Source organism: Catharus ustulatus, chromosome 2 (genome assembly GCF_009819885.2).
Source record: "Catharus ustulatus isolate bCatUst1 chromosome 2, bCatUst1.pri.v2, whole genome shotgun sequence".
Taxonomy (NCBI): Eukaryota; Metazoa; Chordata; class Aves; order Passeriformes; family Turdidae; genus Catharus; species Catharus ustulatus.
The window spans coordinates 121,694,641-121,718,916 of record NC_046222.1 but is presented as its reverse complement, the minus strand read 5'-3'; the positions used below and the strand labels follow the sequence as shown (position 1 = coordinate 121,718,916).

The 24,276-nt window shown below is 40.9% G+C and overlaps 1 protein-coding gene across 4 annotated transcripts in view; it reads right to left on the bottom strand.

Moving 5' to 3' along the window:
* The window catches only part of ERG (ETS transcription factor ERG), a 135,196-nt gene that overhangs the window by 45,978 nt on the left and 64,942 nt on the right, over window positions 1–24,276 (bottom strand). For 2 of the 4 annotated variants that reach the window (XM_033053526.1, XM_033053528.1), the window contains exon 1: window positions 13,989–14,106. The exons of the other annotated variants lie outside the window; for them this stretch is intronic. In XM_033053526.1, coding sequence (XP_032909417.1) covers window positions 13,989–14,006 — 18 coding nt within the window. In that variant the 5' untranslated portion in view covers window positions 14,007–14,106. Of the gene's footprint in view, window positions 1–13,988; window positions 14,107–24,276 lie in introns of those variants that run through there. 4 annotated transcript variants of the gene reach the window in all.

Sequence of the window (24,276 nt, the reverse complement as noted above, 5' to 3'; positions counted from 1 at the left end):
CCACCCCATCCATGGCAGGGACACCTCCCACTGTCCCAGGCTGCTCCAACATGGAACTGAACATTCCAGGGATCCAGGGGCAGCCACAGCTGCTCTGGCAATTCCATCCCAGCCCCTCCCAGGGAACAATTCCCAATTCCCAATATCCCATTGAAGCCATTCCCTGTGTCCTGTCACTCCAGGCCTTTGCTGAGTCCTTTTCCATCTTTCTTGTTGGTGTCCATGTCTGAACTGGGCATCTGTTCAAAGCATCAATTTCTCATTACCGTCAATTTTCTGCCAGCCAAACACAGATTGTTGAGAATTTCACACACCAATTTTACCAAAACAATTAGCAAATTCATTTTGCTCCATCAGATCTAACAGAAACTCCTAACTGGTGTGATCAGGGGAACTCTGACTCTTCAGAATATCTTTTAAGCATATGAAAACATTCTTATAAGATACTTCCAGTGAGACTTAAATCTAAAACAGATCTTTAGAAACCAACTCTTTTGTAAGAATATGGAAAACAGATCTAAAGCTTCAGCACAATTTTTTGCTTCCTCATGTTGAGTATTTCATCACTGACCAGGCATGTTTTAAAGCTGTTTATGGCCCTCTGAAGCTTCAGGCTTCAGACAAAATTGTGGAGAAAACATTTGCTAGAAACATTTAAAATTCCTGCCACATTTTCTTATATTCTACTTTTTCCACAGACAGGTTTTGTATGCTGAGTATATTCAATATTATATTGGTGACATGTACAAAGAATGTTTTAAGTCAGTTATTTGAAAAATTAATTCTTTTATTATATCAAAGTCCAGAGTTGCTGGTTCTGTATTTCTAGGAACATCTCTAAGGATATTTTTCTAAGTTTTACAGAATTTTTAAAGTGTCAGTGAAATCATTAATCCTTGCAATGAAAACCACACTGCTCATTTTAAATCTTGGTAGCTAAAAAAATCTGCATTCCAAATTTATCCTTTATATTAGCATTTTTATTGCCAAAAATAGAATTATTTGCAAATAAGAGCTAAGAGCATCTAATGAATAGATATTTCTCAAAGCATTAGAACAGCTTCAGAATTAACTGAGCTTAGAGGCAGCCTGTGCAATTTTAGCAGCTGAGCAGAATAATGTCCCATTTCAAGTCAGATGAAAAGCTCTTAAAGGCTATTGATGAAAATTCTGTGGGAAATAGAAAAGCTCTGAAAATCACAATCAAAGTGTCTCAGATGGGAATGTGAAAATAAACCAGCTGTTTCTGAAAACACAGAGTGATTTTTTTCATGTCACGACTGAAAATTCTCTCTGCCAGATTCAGCACCCATCACATGGAATTAAAAAAGCCAAAATGTCCCATCCAGCAACAACAGCAGTAAACAAGAGGCTGCTGCTGATACCTTTGGGACTGTTTTCCCCCTTATTTTCATTATTCAGAGGCGAAGATTTTCCCACATGAACAAACTACTGTTAGAAACATTTCAACAAGACTGAGTTGGGTGAATTGTGTTTCTGCTGGAAAGGGTTGTAAAATATTGTGGGAAGATCATAGAATTATGGAATGGTTTGGGAAGGAACATTAAAGATCATCCCATGGGCAGGGACACCTCCCACTGTCCCAGCCCCAATGTCCAACCTGGAACTGAACATTGCAGGGATCCAGGGGCAGCCACAGCTGCTCTGGCAATTCCATCCCAGCCCCTCCCAAGGAACAATTCCTAATTCCCAAGATCCCATCAAACCCCACAGTGAAGCCATTCCCTGTGTCCTGTCCCTCCATCCCTGGTGAAAAGTCCCTCTCCAGGTAAGACAAGCAGTGTAAAACCAGCTCTGTCCTCCAGAAATGTGAATTTATAAATTGACCCAACTGGGGATTAAACAAAGCAAAGAAATTGCAATCTGGGTGGAAGAGAAAACAGAAGAAGGGATGAAGCAGTGCAAAATGAGGTTGAAGGAATCTGGTGAAGAAAAGACCATTAATGATCAAAACCAGGCTGAAGTCTGTGATAGCAGAGGGCTCTGCTGGTGCCTGGAGCACTGGGAAAGAAATAGAATAGAATAGAATAGAATAGAATAGAATAGAATAGAATAGAATAGAATAGAATAGAATAGAATAGAATTCAGCCTGGAATCTGAGAAAATCAGGGAAAACTGAGGCAGTATTTTGCACAGCACTTCTGTGTTTGCAAATCCAGATCTCATTTGGAAGTTTGGTTCTCCTTTGCTTGGCCACCTTTTCATGCATTTAAACCAGTGTGGAGATTGTCAATTGTGTGTGGAACACTGGAGATTGCAGGTTATACTCACTGCCATGAAAATTCACAGCATAATGGCTTTTTTTTGTTTGTTTTCTGACAGTGTCTCTCCAATATGAACCTGACAGTCTCAAAAAAATTGAAAATTTTGACCTCCTTGAGATGCTCACAGCTCAAAGAACTTCCTCAGCAGATTTTGCTTTCCCACCTTTCACTTTGGTTTGGTTTTTTTAGCAGCACTGACTGGCACAACTGCTTCAGTTGTTCATGGAGTAGTGGGAAAATTATTTTAAATCAAATTTTAAATCAAGTTCCTCCTTCTGAGAGTCTAGTTTAGTGTCTTTACCAAGCTTAGAAATTTCATTTCCAGCATCATCCCAATTCAATTTAACTAGGATTTCAAAAGAGTTAATTCTGAGGATTTATCAAACTTCCTTTTTAACAATGGTGGCTGCCAACTTTCATGATCTTAGTGAACCTGAGGTTCCTCTGAACCTAAATTCTAGAGTCAGCTAAAAAGACTGTTGGTTTTCATTTTCAGTAAAGTATTTGTGAATTAGAAGGCAGATAAGACAAGCAGTATACATATTATTCCCTGAAATTCCATTATTTTTAAGGTCACGTCATTGTGAATTCTGAATATTTTTACTGACAGAAAATTTAATGTTTTTTCTTGCCACCTGAATTTCAGTATCACATGCCACTGCTTTCTACCTCTACTGAGAGACTTTAGTATAAAACTTTTTGCAACATTTTAACTCAGTTTCTAATTCACCCTTCTGAATTTCTCTTTTTCTCACTAAAGAAAGAAATAGAGAATTAGGAGACAAAAAAAGGAAAGTAGTGCCCTGGGGCTCACAGACACCCCACTTAATGCTGACCTTTCTCAAGCAACCCAGAGCACCTTTAATTGATCCTCTCCAGTGTCATGAAAGCCTTCAAGCCCCCTAAATTACAATATTTGGAGGGAAAATTTCTACAAATATATAACTAGAAATGCATTTTCTTTGCTTGTGATTACATAATCACAATTTTGTGATGCAAAATTTGAATATTTTCAAATTTTTTTTGGAAAATATGAGTTGAAGGTTTTGGCAGTTCCTACACAGCAAATATTTCTCCAAGAGGCTGAACTGCCAGTTTTATTTCTTGACACCTTCAGGAATAAAATTTAACTTGATGACAAGAAAATATCTGAATCCCAGCAGAAAGTTTGAGAGCAGGTCTTGGGGAAAAAAAAGTACTTAATCCCACTGTATTTTGGGTCTGTATCTGGGCTTTTAAGGTAAATTTTTAGAATGAGTCTTTTGTCAGTGAACACTGAAGATTTCAAATGTTCACATAATTCAAGAAATTGACCCTTAGTTGCTAAATATCACAAGATTCCCAACAAAAATGTAAGAGCTGGTGGGAATTGCATCCTCCAAAAAGCAAATGAGATGGACTAAGGCTGAATGAAAATTTTACAGTAGTGGAAAACAGTTTTATGAAGACCCAAGCGCAGAAGAGAAACAGAATTTGGGCTGAAGGATGCACAAAGGATGTGATGAAGGTGTGGAAAAAAAGAAGTAAATTTGAAGACAGCAAAAAAGGGAGACCTTGTGGCTCTGCCAGGAGGGGCAGGGAGGGGGGGTCGGGCTCTGCTCCAGGAACAGGGACAGCAGCAGGAATTTCCCCATGGAAAGGGAGCTCAGGGGTTGGAAGTGCCCAGGGAGGTTTGCAGTGCCCATCCCTGCAGGTGGCACCTGGAGGTGGCACTCAGGGTGACAAGGTGGCCATGGGCACAGCTGGGACTTGGTCGTTTTGGATGTCCTGTCCAACCTCAGTGATTCTGTAAAATTTCACATTCATGCAGATTGAAAAGGATCTGAGCACCTTTGCAGAGAGAAAATTCACACAAAATGAGTTTAATTTACATGTATATTTCCAACATCTATTTAAGTGATTTACTGTTTTTTGGGGTTTTTTAAGATGTTGCATTTGTCAAATCTGCAACCCACTCACTCAAAAAAGAGCTTTGGAATTTGTAGTTCATTTTGAATGCCTGGATCTAAAGCTTCCCATTCTAAGTGAGAAAACCAAACCATCACAGACTCATGGAATGGTCTGGGGTTGAAGGGACATGAAAACTCATCCATCTCCAGCCCTGCCATGGCAGGGACACCTCCCACTGTCCCAGGCTGCTCCAGCCCCAATGTCCAACCTGGAACTGAACATTCCAGGGATCCAGGGGCAGCCACAGCTGCTCTGGGAATCTGTGCCAGTGCCTGCCCATCCTCACATTAAAGATTCCATTATTTTGCTAAACAAAGACCTTTCCTTGGAAAAAGAAGCTCTGACTACTTTCAATTTCCTTTTTCTAGAAAGGTGGTGTTGACAAGGAGGGGTTTTCTCACATCAGGTGAGTGGCATGACAACAATTCCTAACTGTGTGTAAGCTTTCCTCTCCAAAACCATCTGAGTTCTCACTGAGCACAGACAGCAGGGACTCTCAACTCCATCAGCATCTTGAAAATCAGGATCCTCATTCAAGGCTCTAAGCAGAGATTTAACAACCTCTTAGGGACTCTCTTCTTTTAAAAATAATTCAACCTGGCCCATTAAAAAACTTTCTACTAAACTTGCCTCCTTTGGCATAAAGCACCAATGATTTAGCTGGCATTGTAAAGATTTACTATGCACTTTTCCTATCTTATTAGAACCAGTAATGGAATTCACTCTCTTGAATTGCTTTGGCTCTGAATGCACAGTGCTGAGAAGAGGATGACATCCAGAGGTTACATTCCTGTCTACCTTTCATTTCAGCTTTGCAACTGGAGCAAGTAAATTTCCTTAAACCCTGTGGATTCTGAATCAAAGGAAAACGCATTTTTAATCTTGCTAGCATGAGAGACCCCAAGAACTCAGCAGTAACGTTATTAAACTACATGATGATTAAAAGAAAATTAAAAAAAAAAGTTAGGAAATTGTCAGAAACCTGTAGATGATTTTTTTTAAAGCGAAACTTTTAACATAATTTATTAGCTTTGTTGCATGTTTATAAAACAAATTAAAAATAAATCATGCAGTGAATGCCGTGCAGACCCTCCACAGAGCTGGATTTCTTGGCTGGGACAACAGAGCCCGACTCAAAGTTCACAGAAGTCAATGAAGAGACTCAGCACCATCGACAGGATGGAGCTGATCCCAAGCCAGCACAGGAAACTCCAAGGAAACATCAGAGCTACCCTGTTTGTTGCCTTGAATATTTGTTTAGTGTTTTGGAATTTACTGACTAAAGCTGCGTGGCAGAAACCTGGCAGCCAGACCCTTCTGCCAAGCTGTTATTGTGTTATTTTGGTTGTATCAGAACTCCTGAAATAAACCCAAAAACTCCAGCGAGACTTTGGCGTTCGTGCTGCAGCCTCCTTGAACTCAGTCCATCCAAATGCTCAGGATGAGCCTGGACTGGCAGAGCTGCTGCAGCCCTGGCTAGAAAGGCAATATTGTGCTAAGAACACGATGTGCCTGGTTCTCCTCACTCTTCACATCCATCTCATACCTCTGTAGCCCAGTGGATCCATCTCTGAATGACTCCAGCTTGGAAAAAGAGGAAAATCCAACAGGTTTGCTTAGAGCAGAACTTGCAAAATTTGAATTTCTTTGAGTGTTCACCATGATTTATTGCCTCCCATTTAAGCATAAACTGGAGGCCTTGTCCATCAATCAACTGGACAGAAGCATCTTGGGTTCCACATCTCACCAAGAGTGCTTTATTGGCTAAAACTTTCACCAAAAATACACCTTTGGACCTGAAAAAACAGGTCCAAAAAGATGAGGAGGGACACAAGAAAAGAGCCTAGGAGCTTGTGTCCACAAGGAGGGTTAACACAAACACTCCTGATTGTTTCTGTTGTTTATGAATCTCGACCTTCAGAAGAGCTCTGAAATGTGCTGTCTCCCAAAGATGTTCCCCGCCGATATGACACACACTCTGCATTGTTTCTCTGCTCACAGGCATTAATATCCCAGAGGTAACCCACCCTTCTCTCAACGGCTGCTGACAGGTCCAATGGCTGAGCAAAAATCAGTTGGAGGAAAGGGAAGTCTTGTCGGAAACGAGATTAATCTTGTAACGAGTGTTCAGCCCTGATAACCCATCTGTGCAGAGAACTGCTTTAACTGGAGAGCAATTAACCTTCACCTGACAAGCTCTGTCCAACCGTTATAAACAACATTAAAGGCACAGGATCCCCCTCGTTTTCCCCCCTTGACGTAGACTAAACAATCGGATTCTGAATTCCATGAAAACAGCAGAGGTAACGATGCCTCGATGACAAATCGCGGGGAAATATTTTAAAAGGTAATGCCTGCATGGAAATAATGTGAAAAATGTCTCTGGTCACCACTTTAGTGAGTTGATCTGATTAGTAAAAAGCAACAGTTTTGAGCACTTCCAAGGGAATACCTGACGCATGAGGAAAGCTGCTGTGAGTACGCCAAAGATTAACAATAATAAAAATTTATGTGAGCAGATAAGAGCTGACTAAACCACATCTGAGGAACACTGCTTTCAGGACAAAGTGTGCATTTCCACAGCACCCCTGTGAGCCCAAAGCCAAGGGGCAACTTCCTAAAGCTTCTTCACCCGTGGCCTTGGGAAACTTGTCATAATCAACATCCAGCCTGCAGAAGCCTCTGTAATATCTGGGGATTTGGGTCAGGAACAACCCTCCTGTCCCACAGCCAAATAATCTCCAAGGGATGTGTTCACCATGGTGTCTGGAAGGGCCTTTGGATCCATCTTCAGATTCCCAGTGTGTAAATCCAGCCTCAGATTCCCAGCCCCTGTAAACCCAACCAGGTTCTCAGATCGCAGATGCAGAGCACAACACGAATTCAGCAATCTGAGGAGGTAACTCTGAGATAACTGCTCATCCCAGATGAAAAGGTGGGAAATAAATGAAGCCACAACAGCAAAGGACTTCTCAATTCTGCAGGGAAAGGCCAAAATACCCATCTCAGTCACAGTGGCAGAAACCTGGAATGACTCCAGCGGAATCACTGGCAAAACAACAGAGAAATTTTGGGCTGAACTCCTGAATAACTTGGTTGAAAGCCTGGCCCCAGTCAAACCATACTGTTGACTTCATTTTGGCCAGTTTCACTCCAGGTTTCATAAATCCTCATTCATCCTGTTCATGTGCCTGAAACAAATTACCCTGAAGTTACGATTAGCAATGGAGGTTTTCTGTCTTTATTTCCTTTCCCTTTGCTCTGAGTTTCTCTTTTCCTTAGCAGAGGCTCAAGCACACAGGTTAGTCATGGTTTTATTTCCCAGCACAGTGAGGCACAATTTCTGTTTCAGTCATTTTGGTTGAATATGTAGAGCACTGTGGATTGCAAAAAATGGCCATGAATCTCCAAAACTGTTGTTGAAGTCCACCTCAAGTGCTACTGAAATGTGTATTTTACTTGGAGATGTACAAAAATGAGGAAAGGATTCAGGTAACAATGAGTTTGAGGGAGGATGCTTGTTTTTCATCTGACAGAAGGACAGTGGATTTTGAAGCACTCTGATTCCCAAAAATATAAAATGCAGGGGCACTTTTCCTACCACTGCAGAGAAAAATGCTGATATTTCATACTCCAGGATAACAGCATTGGTTTGAAATTTATTACACAACAGATGCATTGTACTGGGGCTTGAGTGTTTAAACAGCATCAGGTAGAGCATTACCTTTATATGAAACAAGAAGGACTTAGGTCTTTTCAGTGAATTAGATATTAGCAGATAGGAAGTTCCTATTGAAAGCATTTCCTGTATTGGTAGTCCCTGATTTTGGCAGCTTATCTGGGTAGGAAATGAATGCAGGAAGTATCTGTCTACAGACCCTTTATCATCAAGGTAATTGCTGTGGCAGCATTTTGCTGTTTATCAAGGTAATAAACAGAGAGTCTAAAAAAAGATGTTTTTCAGCTCTGAAGAATGAGGTTTAAAAAAAACCTCCTGCAGTTATGCAAACCCTTCCACGCAGAATTAACGTGCTGCTCCTTGCTGTAAGGAGGGATTTGTCAAAGCATTTCCACTCTCCTGGGGTTTTTATTTCTCCACTTGTGGGACCTTTGGCTGCCACTCTCTGATCCCTGTTAAATCAGGCAGGTAGCTTTAAGGAGTCCTGCCACTTCCCAAAAACAGGGATCCACCCCTTCCTGCAGGTATTTGCATAAAGCCAGTCCCTGTCATCTGTTGGCAGCACACACCTTTGACTAAGCAAGTCAGCTCCTGTCCCGGGGTGACAAGGTCACGCCAGCCTGGTGACACCACTTCCACCCAGGGCTGGAGACACTCACTGCAAACAAACAGCATTGCAAGGGGAACACATCACATCCTAGGCATTCCTTCCACTCACTACTCCCAAAACACCATTTCCCTCGTCCACTCTGAGTCCCTCAGTGTAGCCCTTTAAAAAACTTCGTTATTACTCATTGTTCTTTTTAAACTTTTAATGTTCAATGGCATTCTTATGACAAATAATTGCCAATTCATTCGTTTTACTTTGAAACAAATTTGATAATGATAATTACCAGAAGAGATAATCACTGTTTCATACACAGCAGTTATTAAAAAACATCATTAGTTTTATTTATTAACCACTAATATTCCTTTCCTGAAGGAAATGTCCAATCTTTCTCTGTGCATAGTAAAAATTGGTAACCCAGTGCCTAAAGGAGAAAGGTAACATTTACAAGTCAAATCTCACCAGATTTCCTAAAACTTACCCTTCTGTTCATCAATATTAATTATTTACAGAATTATACAGTCCTTGTAAGGGAGCAGGAATAGAGGGACACAGCATTCTCAGGCAGGCTTGGTTACAACATTTAAAACAACCCCTCCAAACACAAAGACACATCCATTCTTTAAGGAAAGGATTCCTGCCTTTTTCATGTAAGTGCTTCTTTCCTCCGTAATACACAAATATATATATATATATAAAATATAATAAATATATATATGTGTGTGTATCAAGGACAGCAGGGTGGCTGCATAATTATCTGTCCAAATAAATTAATTTTTCCAAGATGGATCTGATAAAAATCACATTGCAGTCAATGAATTAGTTACCCTGACAAGGTTTGGCACTGTGATATTTTGTACTGTATCACCTTTATTTTGCTAAAATTCATGATAAAAGTGATACAAAATAAAATTTTCTTTTTTTTCCTCTCTTTTTTTTTTTCTGTTTTTCTAAGCAATTCTCTTGGCTTGATTTAGAAACTTGCATTATAAAGGCTGCTTCTTCCTGAGTAAATAGCATTATATATTTTTATTGAATTATAAAGCGTCACTTGGAAAATAAATATCCTTTTTTTGGCATTCATATTTTGCAAAACTGCTTCTGTGTTTATCTTTCAGCAAGTCATTCTCCACGAGCACTTGTTTCTTTGAACATTACTTCTGAAAGGCCTTTTGTAACACGGGGAACTTGCTGAAAAACATTTTGTTAAGGGATAATGTAGTTCTTGTTCAGGAAAAACAAATAAACCAACAAACTCAGACAGTCAAACATATGCATTTTCCAGCTGTTGTTCCTTGCCTGGGGACTTAATTCTAGAAAGCAAAATCCTTATATTTCACTTCGTTTTGGCATGTGAAGACACAAGCCAAATTGAGTTAAATGGGTGCTGATTAAAAGCAAAAGAAAACAACACAAAAATCCCCCCAAAATAACTTCTGCTCATTTCTGCCTTGAAATGGCACATTTGTACTTGAGTCAGAAATACTGCTTTACCTGGAAATAATTACAGCTCTGATTCTACTGCATTTATTGGGACAAAAGCTTCATGAAACTGGTGGAAAGTTTGGATTAAGGGAAGTGCTTTAAGGCTCTGTTTCTGTTGTTTTCTCTCACTCAGGTGTGGGCTCAGCTTTAAATGTGCAACAGCACCAAAGCCCACGGAAGGATTTACAGGCTGAAAGTTAAATATGCCATTGGATCAGCTGCTGAGATAAGGAAAAAAACCAAAAACAAACAACTATAATAATCTTTATAATTGTTCTAATGCAAGGAACAAAAGTACAAATTACTTTGTCGGCTCTGCTGGACTCAGTGCAGATGCAATCCTCTAAACAAAGCCTTAAACATTTCCATACGCCAAGAACAGATTTATTTCTTAATTGTCTCCAGCTTTTAGAAGCATGTGAGTGACTACTTGGAGTTTCTAAAAGAAAGTGAGAGAAAAGTAATGCTGTAGAGCAAGCACAGAATAAGATTCCTCAAAAAAAAAAAATTAATCTTGCCCCCTATATTCTGCTTTAATCAGTGCATCCACACCCTCAAGCCTCAGAAACCACAAAGATTCTCCTGTCCTTTATCAAATACACAGACTTTCTGAAATCATAGACTCCATATGAACATCACTTCAGAAAACAATAGTGAAGAGTGGATGTGAGCATATTTAGGTGTAAGTAAATAGATATCCACAAGTATAACCAATAAATCATTATAAAGTCAACTTACTGAAGAGTTTTTCTAAGAATAAGCATAATGGCACTGGCAGGCAAAGGGAGAAACAGAGCAAGGCTTGAACATGGCAAGGAATTGGAATTCTAGTTGTTCAAAATTCTATTTAAAGTTATTTCCTCCACTATGGGATGGATAATGGGAAAAAAAACACCAAAATGACCTCCAGGATAACTATTTTTACTTCACTCCAAGGTAACACTTAAATAATTTTTGCTCCATTCTAATAAAAAAAAAAAAGCCAAAACACAAACAAAAGACTGAAACCTAATTCAGACATGTTCTAAAATTGTATTTACAGTAGTGTGGCTAATAAATGTAAATAACTGCATTTATTTGATAATGTTCACTGTTGTGCAGAACTGCCAGACACCACCTGAGCCAGAGGGAAACCTGTCAGCTCTGAGACCTTCCCTCTAAGGAGACTTTTTCCACTTGAAAAACCACATTTTATCCTTCAAAATGCCAAAAACCAGAGAGCTCAGCTGAGTGAGCACCAGGATGTGAAATATCAACCCAAAATCTTGGCTGGGGAGGCACCTTCTTCTGCACAGCTTCTTGTGCTGAGCTCTCCCCATCCAAGGGAGAGATCCCTGGCCTGGGTAAGGATGCTCCAGTGGGGAAGTCAGGATTAATATTATCTATTAATATATTAATATATATTGTCAGAGCCTGGGAAAAAGGAGCTGCTGCCTCATCCTCATCCTCCTCCTCCTCTTCAGGAAAAAACTCCCACCATGGTGCTTTCCCCTTCCCAGGGAAAAAGGAACAGGGGCAGCAGAAGGAGGGCACAGGGTGAGGAGAGAGTGATCCCCAGGGAAATCCACGCTCAGGATGTCAAACCCAGCACCCCAAAACTCAGAGCAGGGTTTGCCTTGCCAGCCCCCAGTGAGCCCCAGTGGCTCCAGCCCAATTCCTGCTGAGTCCCAGTGTCCCTGCAGGTCGCTGGGAGGGAAGGGATGAATCAGACTCCTGCCTGGAAGGTCACCTTTGCAAGGCTGGAGGTTCCCAGAAGTGTCTGCCCAGTTGTGAGCAAATACAGAACCATTCACATCCTAATTCTGGAAGTGAGTGACTCCACAGCTTCCCTGAAGAGCTCAGTGAATTCCCAGGTTTAGGCTCTCCACCTTCCCCAAGAGCACTGGGATAGCTGGGCTGCCCACTGTCAGCAGACAACACAAGCCATCACATTAAATATTGATATTATTAAATGTATATGTGTGCAACAGTTTAGCAAAAGCTAAACAAACACCTGCCTGGCCTTCAAACGGAATTTCTTTATTTCAGAAACCTTTCAGTTAAAAGGCTTCTTTATCCACTCCCCATAGAAGAGGAATTGAAAAATCTTTGGACCGTCTCAGCCTCATGTCAGAGCACATTTCCTGCACCTCGAGTACAAAGCACCTGTCATTTCTTTCCAGTCATTTCACATTTTGCACTTGCATAAATAAAATTCTAATTCTTGCTACAGCATGTAAGGTCTTCCCACCACTGTGGGCAGCGAAATCCTCAACATTTTGGGTTGTCTGAGACCTCCTGCAAGATTCACATTCCAGAGGAGGAGAGAGAATTGGACATTTTTCCATTTTGCTGAGTACATTGTATTACCAGGCTGTATGAAACAGTTCTTTAAGTGCAAGGTGGAGGTCAAATAATAACAATTAGTTGTAATTTAACAATTTTCTATCCTATTGAAATTCAGCCAATATGAAACATAAAGGAAATAAATAAAAGGAATTACCTAAAATGCAAATGGCATCTGATCTCATGGGTGCCATTATTTTTGAAAATAAATTTCCTATCAATATTCTGATTAATAGAAGCAAAGCCAGCATTATCAGTATGCAGCCCTCCTTTTAGCCAAAACTTGACTCCCTGAAACCCGAGATTTTCATTAAGTGCCTGTCATGTCCTGTGTGCTCTGAAGTGCATGGCAAAACCAAAGGGAATTCAGTTCCAGGAGCCACTCAGCATTTAACAGAAGCTGGCCAGCAATGCAGAGGAGAATCAGGTCTATGTCCCTATTGACAGCCCCATGAAAACATCAGTGATTACAAAAACAAAAGGTTCATTAGACTTTTTAATCACACTGCCCTCGGGCAAGACCGTCAGATTCCCAAAACCGTAACAAAAAAGCATCAAATGATCTCTAAAATGTAAAAACTGGAGCAGAATTTACTGAAAAATCCAACTGCAGCCCTACTTACCCAACGGCCAGGCTATTCCATACTCCTCATTAAATCTCTGGCATAATTAGAAAAGTACAGAAATAGATGATGCAACGAAGAAAACAAATACATCAGTCCTGAATCCGATAATACCTTGATCCCAAACCTGATAAAACAACAGCACAGAGCCCTCCCTGCCCGCGCTCTTTATGTAAAATTAGTTTCACTATCACAAAGCGATTAATTACCGTTACACTCTGCAATTTATCACAGCTACTGCTCTATTGCTAACTGCTGTCCAGAGAAACAACAGCTAGACAGACAGACAGATTATTCAACTTTCTAAGTGACACAGCCCAAAAAAACTCAGCAAAGCCACTCTTTAAAAGAAAAAACCAAAACACCCAAAACCAACAAACCATGCACCGAGATCAAGTTATGCACCAAGAAGAGATTTTTTTATTGTCTAAAAAATTAAAACATAAAAATGAACACGCCCGGGAGATCTTCCCGCCACCATTAAAATAAGATTCAGAAAGGTCCTGAGTTTAAGGTTAAGAGTTCCTAGAAAAAGCACATAATTAACACCTGCATGAGAGAGAGAAAGAAGAGCTGGTGCCTCTCCTTCCCGCTGGCTAAAATTTGTGTCCCCATCCACAAGAGAGACATTTCCAAGTATCCAAAAGTTTAGCGCCCTTAGGAACCCGTTTTTTCTTTCCAGTGCACACCCTCTCCCCTCATGGCAGTCCACAAACACATCCAAGTTGTCCGAGGGATACCTACAAGAAATTTCAGAAGCTCTCACAAAAGGGCTTCGCCTATGCAATCCACACCACTGAACAGTTGAATTTAAAAAACCCAATTTTTTTTCCGAGTTTGAAGTTTTTAAGCCTTGCGGATGGTTGGAGTAGGAAAAAGGAAATTTACTAGGCAGTACAAAGGAAATCTTGTTGTCCTCTATTGTGGCAGTGGGGGTGTTGCCCAATTCTAACTTATCTAGGTTGATAAAGGAAACCAAAGAACACGGCGGTGAGAAAAAAAATTCCAAGCAAAAAAAGGTACCCCCTGCTTACCTTAATAGTGCTTGCCATAATGTGATCAAGATTATTGATCGCTAATAATTGCTAATAATAATTATTGCTTCGCTCTGACCAGAAAGAAGTTTTGATGAGGTTGTTTAGAGCGGATGAGATTGTGCTAACTCTGGGAAATGAAGTCAGCCAATGGCAGGAAGAGGTTTCTATTGGTCCTGGCCACCGCAGCTCGAAGAAACAGGATATTTGGGAGTGAAGAGATAAGAGTCCTAAAACAATGTTGTTTTTCTTGATGATATGTGACTGAATTTTTAATTTTTTTTTTGTTGTTGTTAGATTTTTTTTTTGGTTTTTTTTTAAACAAAAAAGTCAATTGCCCGTGGCGGCCCAGGCAGGTGTGATCTGATGTGCACCAAGTGTGACAGGGCCACTTGGAGGCAGGATGCAGATGTCAGATGGAATGGGCCAAATTCAGCAGTGGTTTGATGCAGGCTGTGCACTGGGGAATTGCTGATCCAGGGCCAAAGCCAGGCTGGGTATAAATGGGTGTAACTCCAAAAATGTTAATGAGATCTGGCCCTGCTTACACCACATCTATATTTGTCCATTAACCTCATTCCTGCATTCCTGAGCTATTGACACTTTCCAGCCTATCTGATTTAGCATTTTTTTCCTTAGAGAAGAAGCAGATAGGTTGATTATTTCTGATGTCCCTTTCTTACTGAGGAGAGGAAGTCACAAAAAGACATAAAACTTCAGAAGCAGATGCTGAATGCCATGAACAGTATTAAATCTTGAATGTTCTTCCCTTAATTCACAGCTCTGTCCATGAATGGAAATGAGATGGTTTCACTAGCAGTTCCCTTCCTGGTTAGAGTGTGATGGCCATTTTTTATTCAGTGTTATATTTTTATTTGTCCTTTTGGAGCACTTGGTAGTCATGGGGCACCCCAGAATTCCAGCTGTGCAAACCAAACACTGCCCCTGTCCCAGGCCTTTGTATAAGAGACCTGAACATTAAAAAAAAAATACATATAAAATAAAAGGAAAAGTGATTCCACAGGAACCAGTGCTGGCACAATCCTTTCACACTTAGAAGCCTCACAGTTTTCTTTATTTTCATAAAAGATACAATTCCTGGTGTCAAAAGATTCTGAGCTTTCAACCTGAAAAGACTGAAAATACAACTCATAAAAATGGAAGAAAAAATTAGAACAAATGAGAATTTATTCATTTTTTAAAAAGCTGGTCATACTCTAACAGGTTTTTAATTTCTCATTGCTCCCTATGCCAACACCCAACCATGGACAGGTCACCTGGAAAATAATTCCAGCTGTAGTAAGGTCCTGCCCTCTGACCAGGGACTCTGGTACGATAAAGAGAACAAGAAATAGTGAATGGCTCGTTGCAGCATTATTTGGTGGAAGCAGATGACCTCACCCTCTCCCAACACCGCCTTCTCCTGCTCCTTAGGAAAAAAAAAAAAAAAAAAGAAAGGAAATGGGAGCGTTGTTCTGTGGCTGGTGATGACTGCTGGCATTCAACACACATTTTTTCCACACAAAGACAGCAGAAAGTCCCAGTTCACTGCTCCCCTCCTATCCTGGCCCAAGAAAGGTGAAATGCATTTTTCCAGAGGTGCACAGAGTCCCTCACTCATTGCCCTGCAGGTGCTGCTCCATCCCCCCCAGAGCAGGGCAGAGCAAAGGCTCATCCACCTTCCCCTGCTCATGGGAATGGCCCTGCCAGATGCAGGAAATTCTCATTTCCAGGTGTCCCATGGGGACCACAGAGCTGGGAATCCCTGGATGCACAGTGGCAAACAGAATCACTAAAGTGGGAAAGAGCTCCAGGATCACTGGATCCAATATTTGGGACACAGGATCAACTCCCTGCACAAGCTCAGCTTGATTTTAGGGTTCAATTTAAGGAGATCTGGTTTATTCCACTGTAAAGATGATTTCTCATGGCTTCAGAGCAGTCAGCACTGCTTTATAATATTTTATATTCTCCAGTAGTTGGTCCATATAGAAATGCAGGCTGCTCTAGCAGTCTACATCCACCAAATTACACTGCTCCTGCAGAGTAGGTAACTTTCCTATTTTCATTATGAACAGTATGAAAAGAAAGCAATTTATAGTAATTGTATTTCATGGGGATGTTGATTTCCTCCCTTTTCATCTCCAAACAATGAGCAAGACAGCCAAAAGATTAGAACCTTTCTCTTGAAATTTCAAAGCATTGTATAATGTTTCAGTTGGGTGACTTCCACTCCAGTTAAGCCCCTGATATTTTGGTTTTTCCTCCAATATATCAAGAGGTTGCAAGTATCAGTTCCAGCTCCCCAGTGGAGAGGATCTAACAAATTCATTCACAAGCAGTTTTTAGTAATGATTCTTCTCCATCCCACCTCCATATACACCAACCGTCTCTTGGTTTACACAGGGATTTTGGAAGCATAAGGCACTGCTGAGCTCTATTATTATTATTATGTAAGTTTTACAGAGCCCACAGCCCAGTAAGGATTTTGCCATTTTGAACTGGCACACATTCTGTGCCAAAGAATCCAGTGAAGTTTATTTGACTTTCAAACTAATACCCACAGGCAGATTTCTGAGTGCTTACGCTGAGGCCGATCCAATTGCAAGCAGAGCCTTGGTATTGTGAGGCAAGGAAAATATTGGGTTATCAAATCACCATCACCAGCTGCAAAAGAAAAACAGTACAAACACTTCTACTATTTTTCTCTTTTCTGATTTTTTTAAGGTTAAATAGAAAGAAAAAATGGTTTTGTTATGTGTGTTATTGTCTGAAACAACGCTCTGTGAGTTTGAAAATCTTGGTCAACAAAGAGAATAAAAACATGAAAAAAATCCACACAAGTCACCCCTCTAATTTCTCTCTGAAGCTTGTCCCCCTCATTTGTCCTGGCTGGAATATTCCCCCACCTTCAGCCTGCATCTGGAAACTACAGAGCAGCGAAATTCCCCAGCATGTGTTAACACTGAACATGTGCTTAAGTGTCTTGATCAAAGCAGGGGAGTTGCACATGCTTTAGTTACAGCTGTGCTTAAACTCTTTCCTTAAAGCCTTAAACTCTGCTTGAAGTGCTTCCTACCTGTAGGACTCAAGAGTTCCCTCTTTAGAGAAGATCTTTCCAAACTGGAGGTGAAAGATCCAATCTATGCTGATCTAAACCTGCTTAAACCAACAGGGCCCTGGACAGACCTGAAGATTTGGTTTTATCAAGCAAAAAAATGATCAGGCTGAATCCTAAACGAAGAAGATGAAATTCCAAATAAAAGAGGTGTTTTGCTTGTTGCATCCTTTCTAGGATGTACCAGAGACATGCTTAGTTTGTGTGTACTCACCTAAACACCTCAAATGTGTTTTACATGGGCTCAGGTGACAGGGACTTGTCACACAGGCATGGAGGGACAGGACAAAGAGGGATGGCTTCAAACTGAGAGTAGGTTTTGATACATGGAAAGGACTTTATAATTTGTGAGAAATAAGAGTTATAAAGTAGGTATGCATTTATTTATTGCTGAGGTGCACGGGGATAATTTTTTTAAAAGCATGCACACTGAAACTTTAAACTATTGCTCTATTAATTTTTTAAAAGTCTGGGATTATGCAATATTCCTAATACATATTTATCTTTGCTTAATTTTGCTTACTCTTGCTTTGCATTAAAATGAACTAAAAGTTTTTTTGTGCTTGTGCTTTTTTAATTTAGGGGTTGTTGGGGGTCTCTGACAAAGGCTTTTAAAGTTTTTCTTGCACTTGAACTTTTAAATTTTGTTTTTGGAGTATGCATCTTAACTTTTTGGGTGCATTTTAGACTTTGAGATTAGTTTTTGCTGGTTTAGAATTTTGGATTTATTACTTATTACTGGTAGTCTTGCACCCCTCACCCTGTTTGTAAGTTGTGGCTCCATTTATCACAGACCAGTTTGCTTCTCCTCCTGCTTTTTGCAAGCATAGTAAATGTCAGGCATTCCTCATTTTCTTGGTTTTTGATGAACTATTCCTTACTTCTTCATTTTTTGTCTCAGTTTAGATGGGATATTGGGCAGGAATTGTTCCCTGGGAGGGGCTGGGATGGAATTGCCAGAGCAGCTGTGGCTGCCCCTGGATCCCTGCAATGTTCAGTTCCAGGTTGGAGCAGCCTGGGACAGTGGGAGGTGTCCCTGCCATGACAGGGGACTGGAATTAGAAAATCTTTAAGATCCTTTCCAATCCAAACCATTCCATGATTCTGTGAAATACAAAGGAAATATATTGCCATATTCCCTATGTTAATAGATCTGTAATTCTCCTTGCTGTATGGGAGGTAAAGCAAGAACTCTGCTCTGGGCTGACCAAGAGATTAGAGACACACTCTGCAATGGTAATAAGGTAATTTCCATCCCTTGAACTGTCCAAAAATCCTTGGGTAAATAGCTGGAAAACTGGAGACACATTCACCCTTTTGTTATGCTTGGAATGGGTGCATACAGTGTCTGCAGATGTGGGTATTACAAGAAAAGACAGTACAGAAAAGAAGTGAGTTTTGCTCCCCTCACCAACCTTCCAGGTAAAAAGGAGGCTCTCCTCTAGGTAGAACCAGGCTACAAATAAAAAAACTGGAGCATAATAAAATAATTTGCTCTGCAGTTTTTGGAAGCAGATTTTAAGAAGTCCAAGCAAATTACTGCTACTTCACAGCACATGAAGACACATTTGTAAAGGTATTGATCCTCTCAAGGAAATTCAGCATTTTGCCCAAATGCAGCTCCCAACATGAGTTTGGCCATGCTCAGTTTGGTGTGTGAGGGTCAAGTACACTCTTACCAAGCCCTTCAACTGGACTGCATCCCTGTAATTCCCAGTTTTCCACAGACCCTGATAAAAATATCAGTGAATCTGCTCAGAGAGGGGTAACAACTCCCCTCACCACATGAAAGGTCTCACAATGAGGGGTTTAAGAGTGAAACAAGGAAAGGAATTGCAGTATGTGCCCAAAGGGGTGCAGGGTCAGCAGCTCAGGGGGGATGGGCTCTGCTCCCCAGACCCCCTGACCCCCTGACCCTGGGAATGTTGTGCCTTTGGGGATGCTGCAGGGACCTTTTCCATGTCTGGAGTGGCTTTGATGCAGCACCAGTCTGAGGGCACAGGACAAACTCCATCCTGAGAAATACAGGATCCAGCTCTCCAGCTCTGGGATGGGCTCACACCCACTGACCCATGGAAACGTGGAGCTGAGCTCCTGGGAAAGGCACTGTGAATGGAGTCAGGCATTCCCCAAAATCCAAACACACATCCAAACCCAGGCAATTAAAATAATTCTCACTACCTGACCATGGGGACAACACAATTTGCATCCCACAAAAAGCATCCTCTCCTCCAGCGATGCTTTTGTGCCTCTCAGCTCCCTCCCTGGCAGGCTTGGAGCACAGAGCAGGAGCAGGGAGGTGTCCCCTGTCCTGTCCCTGCTCCCTGCCCTGTGGGCAGCCCTGTGGTCACTAGATGGTGCTCCCTGCTCCTGGAAAGGAGCATCCTCCACACCAGGCAGCCAACAGCTCTTTCCCAAGCCAGCACTGACACCTTTCAGTAAAGAGAATACTTGTGAAAAGGATTTTTTCCTGCACCCTGCACTCAGGGCTGCTGGTCCTTACTGCATTCCCACTTTTGCTTCCTCCCTTCAGCTGCTCCAAACCATTTGGACCATCAATCCCATCACGATTTTCCCCCATCCTCACTTTCTCTCCTCTCACAATGAATTCACTCTGGCAGAACTGAAAACATGAGAGAGAACCTGATTTGGGGACACCTTTTTAATTTAACATTACTTCATGAAATAACAACAGCCAAGAATGGCTTTTTCCCATGGAAAAAAGCTTTGCAGAAAAGAAATGCTGGAAGTTTTCAAAGTGAAAATCAAAGTATTTCATTTACCAACTCTTATCTGTGACCCAAGCTATTTATGATTTTACCACCCAAAATATTTTTGGTGGCTACATCACTGGTTGCCCACCTTTTCTGGAGACCAGCTATAGTGGTTACATAAAAAAAAACCAAAAAACACCACAGAGCTGGGAAATGAAACAGAAGCTCAGTTTAGATGACACTGGAATTATTTTCAACAATCAATGCATTGATTGGGAAATGCTGGGACTCTTTTGCAGATAGGGAATTGAATTCCTCTGTACTGAAGTGGGATTCACTTCAGACTTCTAGGATTTTAAATGTAGGTGTCAGAACTAGTTCTTCAAGATTTCTTCAATTCCTACCTTCATAATTTTGTTCAATCTCACCTACAACTGCTCCTTGAAAAAGATGAATTTCACCTTTAAAGTATTCTTCTTCCCTTCCCTACAAAGGGAACCTTTACTATTCCCAATTTTTGACAGCTCTGCTTACATGGGATGAATCTCACCTTAACTTCCCTTCCACTCTTCCTTAACTTCCCACCTCTGAAATATTAACATTTGTACCACCAAATGCCAAAGGGGCACTGTGTAGATTGATTAATTAATTGATGAATTAAAGTGCACTGAAATGTTCAGCTCAAAGTTGCCAATGGTATGAAAACATATTTGTTTTATGACTGATACTAATTTAAAGTGACAATGATAATGCAGGACACAAAAATGAAAAAAAAAAAAAAAAAAAGAAAACCACAAAAAAACCAAAGCACAATACCAAAACAAAATACTTCCAAAAATGTTTCAGGTAATTTTAAGTGAACTATACAATGGTTTTAAATGATTTTAAGTGGTTATTGGACAGTGTCCTTCAAAGTCCTCCCAGCCCTGGACTGATGGCCACTGCACACAGCAAATCTGGCTGGAATATTGGATTTCTACCCCGTATTAGTGAGGCTGCTCCAAGGTTTTCATCAAGAATGGAACCTATTAAAGTGTCTCTCACACTCTGCTGTTTGGGACTCTCTATATTGTACTTCTTTGTTAGTGGCTGTGAACAAGAAACAGATGTGGAGTATCTGTGTTTGGAACTCGGTGACCCCGAAAGACCGGGGCTAACCCAGATCATTCCTAAAAACTGAAATCTGCCACTCTTGGAGCACCATGCCCACACTCAGGGACAGCAGAAACCCTCAGCACTGTGAAACACCTTTATGTTAATTATGAACTCAGTGTAATATTTGAAAAACAGCAAAAAAAAATGGATTTCCCACCCATCTTTTTCCTCAGTGTCAATCAGCCTTTTTCCACTTAGCTGCCCTCCACCAAAGGGAAATTCTGTTTTGTCATAAGATTCAAAAAACTCATTAGAAATTAAGCATTTGGGAAGTGTGATGTTACATCTTCTAGGAATATTCCCAAGACCAGGCTGTGTAATCCAAAAAGGATAAAATTCACATTTTTCTGTAACTGTCTGATATTTCTGTCTCTTTTAAAGACCCACTAATACCATATGCCTCGTGAGGTTAAAAAAAAAAAGTAAAAAAATCAGTTAGCTAATACTGCTTAGCTACATGATTTTATAACAGTTAGAAAATTAAATTTAAAAATACTAATCACATTGGCTCTGTAAGGCCTGGTGTCAAATACCAACTATTCCAAACACACAAGAAATTCCACATTAAGTCCTACCTGATCTGATTTCTGTATTTTCAAACCTCAGTATGTCTAGAGAGAGATATTTCCAACAGCATATAAGAAAATGAGATTATTATCTTTAAAGTACAACATTGAAATCAAAGGCCTTGGCAACAATAAACCAAAATATTTTCTCCTGGGGACTACTCATTTACTTTAATGGATAAAAAGCTGTGGGCATTTAGAAAAAGAACACTGAATATAGTTAATTGCCAAGTTAAATCTAACTCAGAGCTTTTACAGATCTGGGATTTGTCATGATCATCACAACCTTTTTACCTGTATCTAAAGCACTTTGTAGGTCACACAGTGTTTTAAGAAAGAAATGCAGAATAAGAATATAGTATCAAGAAATAAATATATAAAATGAAAATAAAGACAATGTCCTGCTTCCACCAACATGAATGGCAAAATTTGTTTTGCTCCAATGGGAGTTGCTGCAAAATGGAAATTCTGAATTTCAGAGGGCTCTAAGTTAATCCTGTTACAAGGCACAAAAAGTACTGCCCAATAACAAAAAATGAGCAGAAGTGGAAACAGGGAGGGAACCAATAATTGATAGGATTTAATACACGATTTAAGGCTGGGGAAAGAATCTCTAAAGCCTTCTCCTACTGTGAGAGGCTTGCCAGACTTGTGTGAAAAGCTTGCTACATGTGTGTTGAATTACCTTGGTGGCCTGTGACTTTCCCAACTACCACTCACAATTAGCTGGGATCCAGCAGAACAGGAATTAAATTCTGTATGCAGCATTATTCCATGGAATGGGGCACTTATTCTGACCAGGATCTGTGTTTTGAGCCTGGCCTAGAAAATGCCAAACTTTTCATGGCAGTCACCTGCATGGTGTGTCTGCATCTCTATTTTCAGCTGAAATGTGGATTTTTAAAATGATCCTGTCAGGATCTGACTTGGAATCACTTAATTTTACTCCAGAATTTCTCACACTGCAGGATGGTGACTGGTCTATGGAAGAGAATCCTGGTTAAAACATTTGGATCTAAATTCCTACAGCATTTCCCCAAAAAGAGCAGTGGAAATCTGGAAATCTTGAGGAAAGCCTGTCCCAGATTGTGCCTCCAGTCAGAATTCAGGATCTTGATGGAGGGGTGATCCTCTTTTGCCCCATGAAGTTGTAACCAGCATCCCACACACTTCTAACAACCAAGCCATGAGGAAAAGCTGGCACAGCTGGGATTGTTCAGCCTGCACAGGAGAAGCTTTGGGCTGAGCTCAGGGTGGCCTTGCAGGGCCTGAAGGAGCTGCAGGAAACCTGGAGAGAGACAATTCCCAAGGGCTGCAGGGACAGCACACAGGGAATGGCTTCACTGTGGGGTTGGATGGGATCTTGGGAATCAGGAATTGTTCCCTGGGAGGGGCTGGGATGGAATTGCCAGAGCAGCTGTGGCTGCCCCTGGATCCCTGCAATGTTCAGTTCCAGGTTGGAGCAGCCTGGGACAGTGGGAGGTGTCCCTGCCATGGATGGGGTGGCTCTGGATGGGATTTATTGTCCCTTCCAACCCAAAGCATTTTGGTTTATAAGTGGCAAATAGGTTATGATGAGAGGGCCAAAAAAATGTTATTCATGCCACCATCATTTTATTTTTATGATCTGGCATTTGAAAAAAGGAAAAAGGAAAAGAGAACAGGAAAGAAAAAGTAGAAAATTTTTCCTTAAAGTAACCAAGATTTATGTTTTATTTACTTGGTAATATTTCATAGTTTTCAGTTCCTGGGTTCAACAAAGGACACTGCTGGTACCTGTGATGTGTCACTTGGTGACTGAAACTGCTGGATTTCTTTCTAATGATCTCATTTGGGGTTTGAAAATAACACCACAGACATGAGCTGCAGTCCTGCAAAGACTCACAGCTGGCTTATCTTTACACAACACTGTGTTCTCACTGAGTTCAGTGAAGACTACATAAAATATAAGGAACAAATTTATGGATGTGGTTTCACAGGTTTGGGGCGTTATTCTTTTAAATTTTCACTTTTTATGAGATGTTTCATTGTAGCTGTTAGCAAGCCTGGGTATGTTCCTTCACACCCCACAGGCACAGATGATTGAAGTTTGTATGTCCAGTGTGAGTCACCTGTGAGATTTATCACTGTCATCAGAGCTTTAGGTGATTTAAACAGCAGGTGAAAAAAATGCAGAAAAATTTCAGAAAGCATGGACTTTCCTGCCTGATGTGGAATACTGACCTTCCACCCTGAGCTGCTGACAGTTCTGATAGAGCCAGGACTGCCTCAGGAGTTTCTCAGCAGCTCAGCCTGCTTTGCCAACTAAACACAAGTATTTAGGGTGGCCTAAATTCAGGTGGTTTAACACCTGAACACTTAAACACAGAGCTCCTTCCCCTCCAAGGTTCCAGACTTTCCAGGACCTCTCACCATTCTGCATCTCTTCCATCACAGCCCAATGAAACTGTATTTATTTATGGGTAGTGCAGTTATTTGCCAAAGAATGGGGTTTTGGGGACAGCTGGAGACATTTGTTAGCTCAGGACAAACCTGCTGGGTCATTTTGGCCTGAACAAAAAAAAAGGAGGCTTTGAAACCATCAGGCATTCCTTTGAGCTGGTGTTTTTAAGTGGTTTCCACACTTGGTTTATCAGAGCACTGGTGAAAGCAAAGGAAGGAATGAGGATGATTCTCAAAGTTTTCAGAGGGAGCCCCCACTCCTCTGCCCACAGCAGGGCTGGATATGCTCAGGC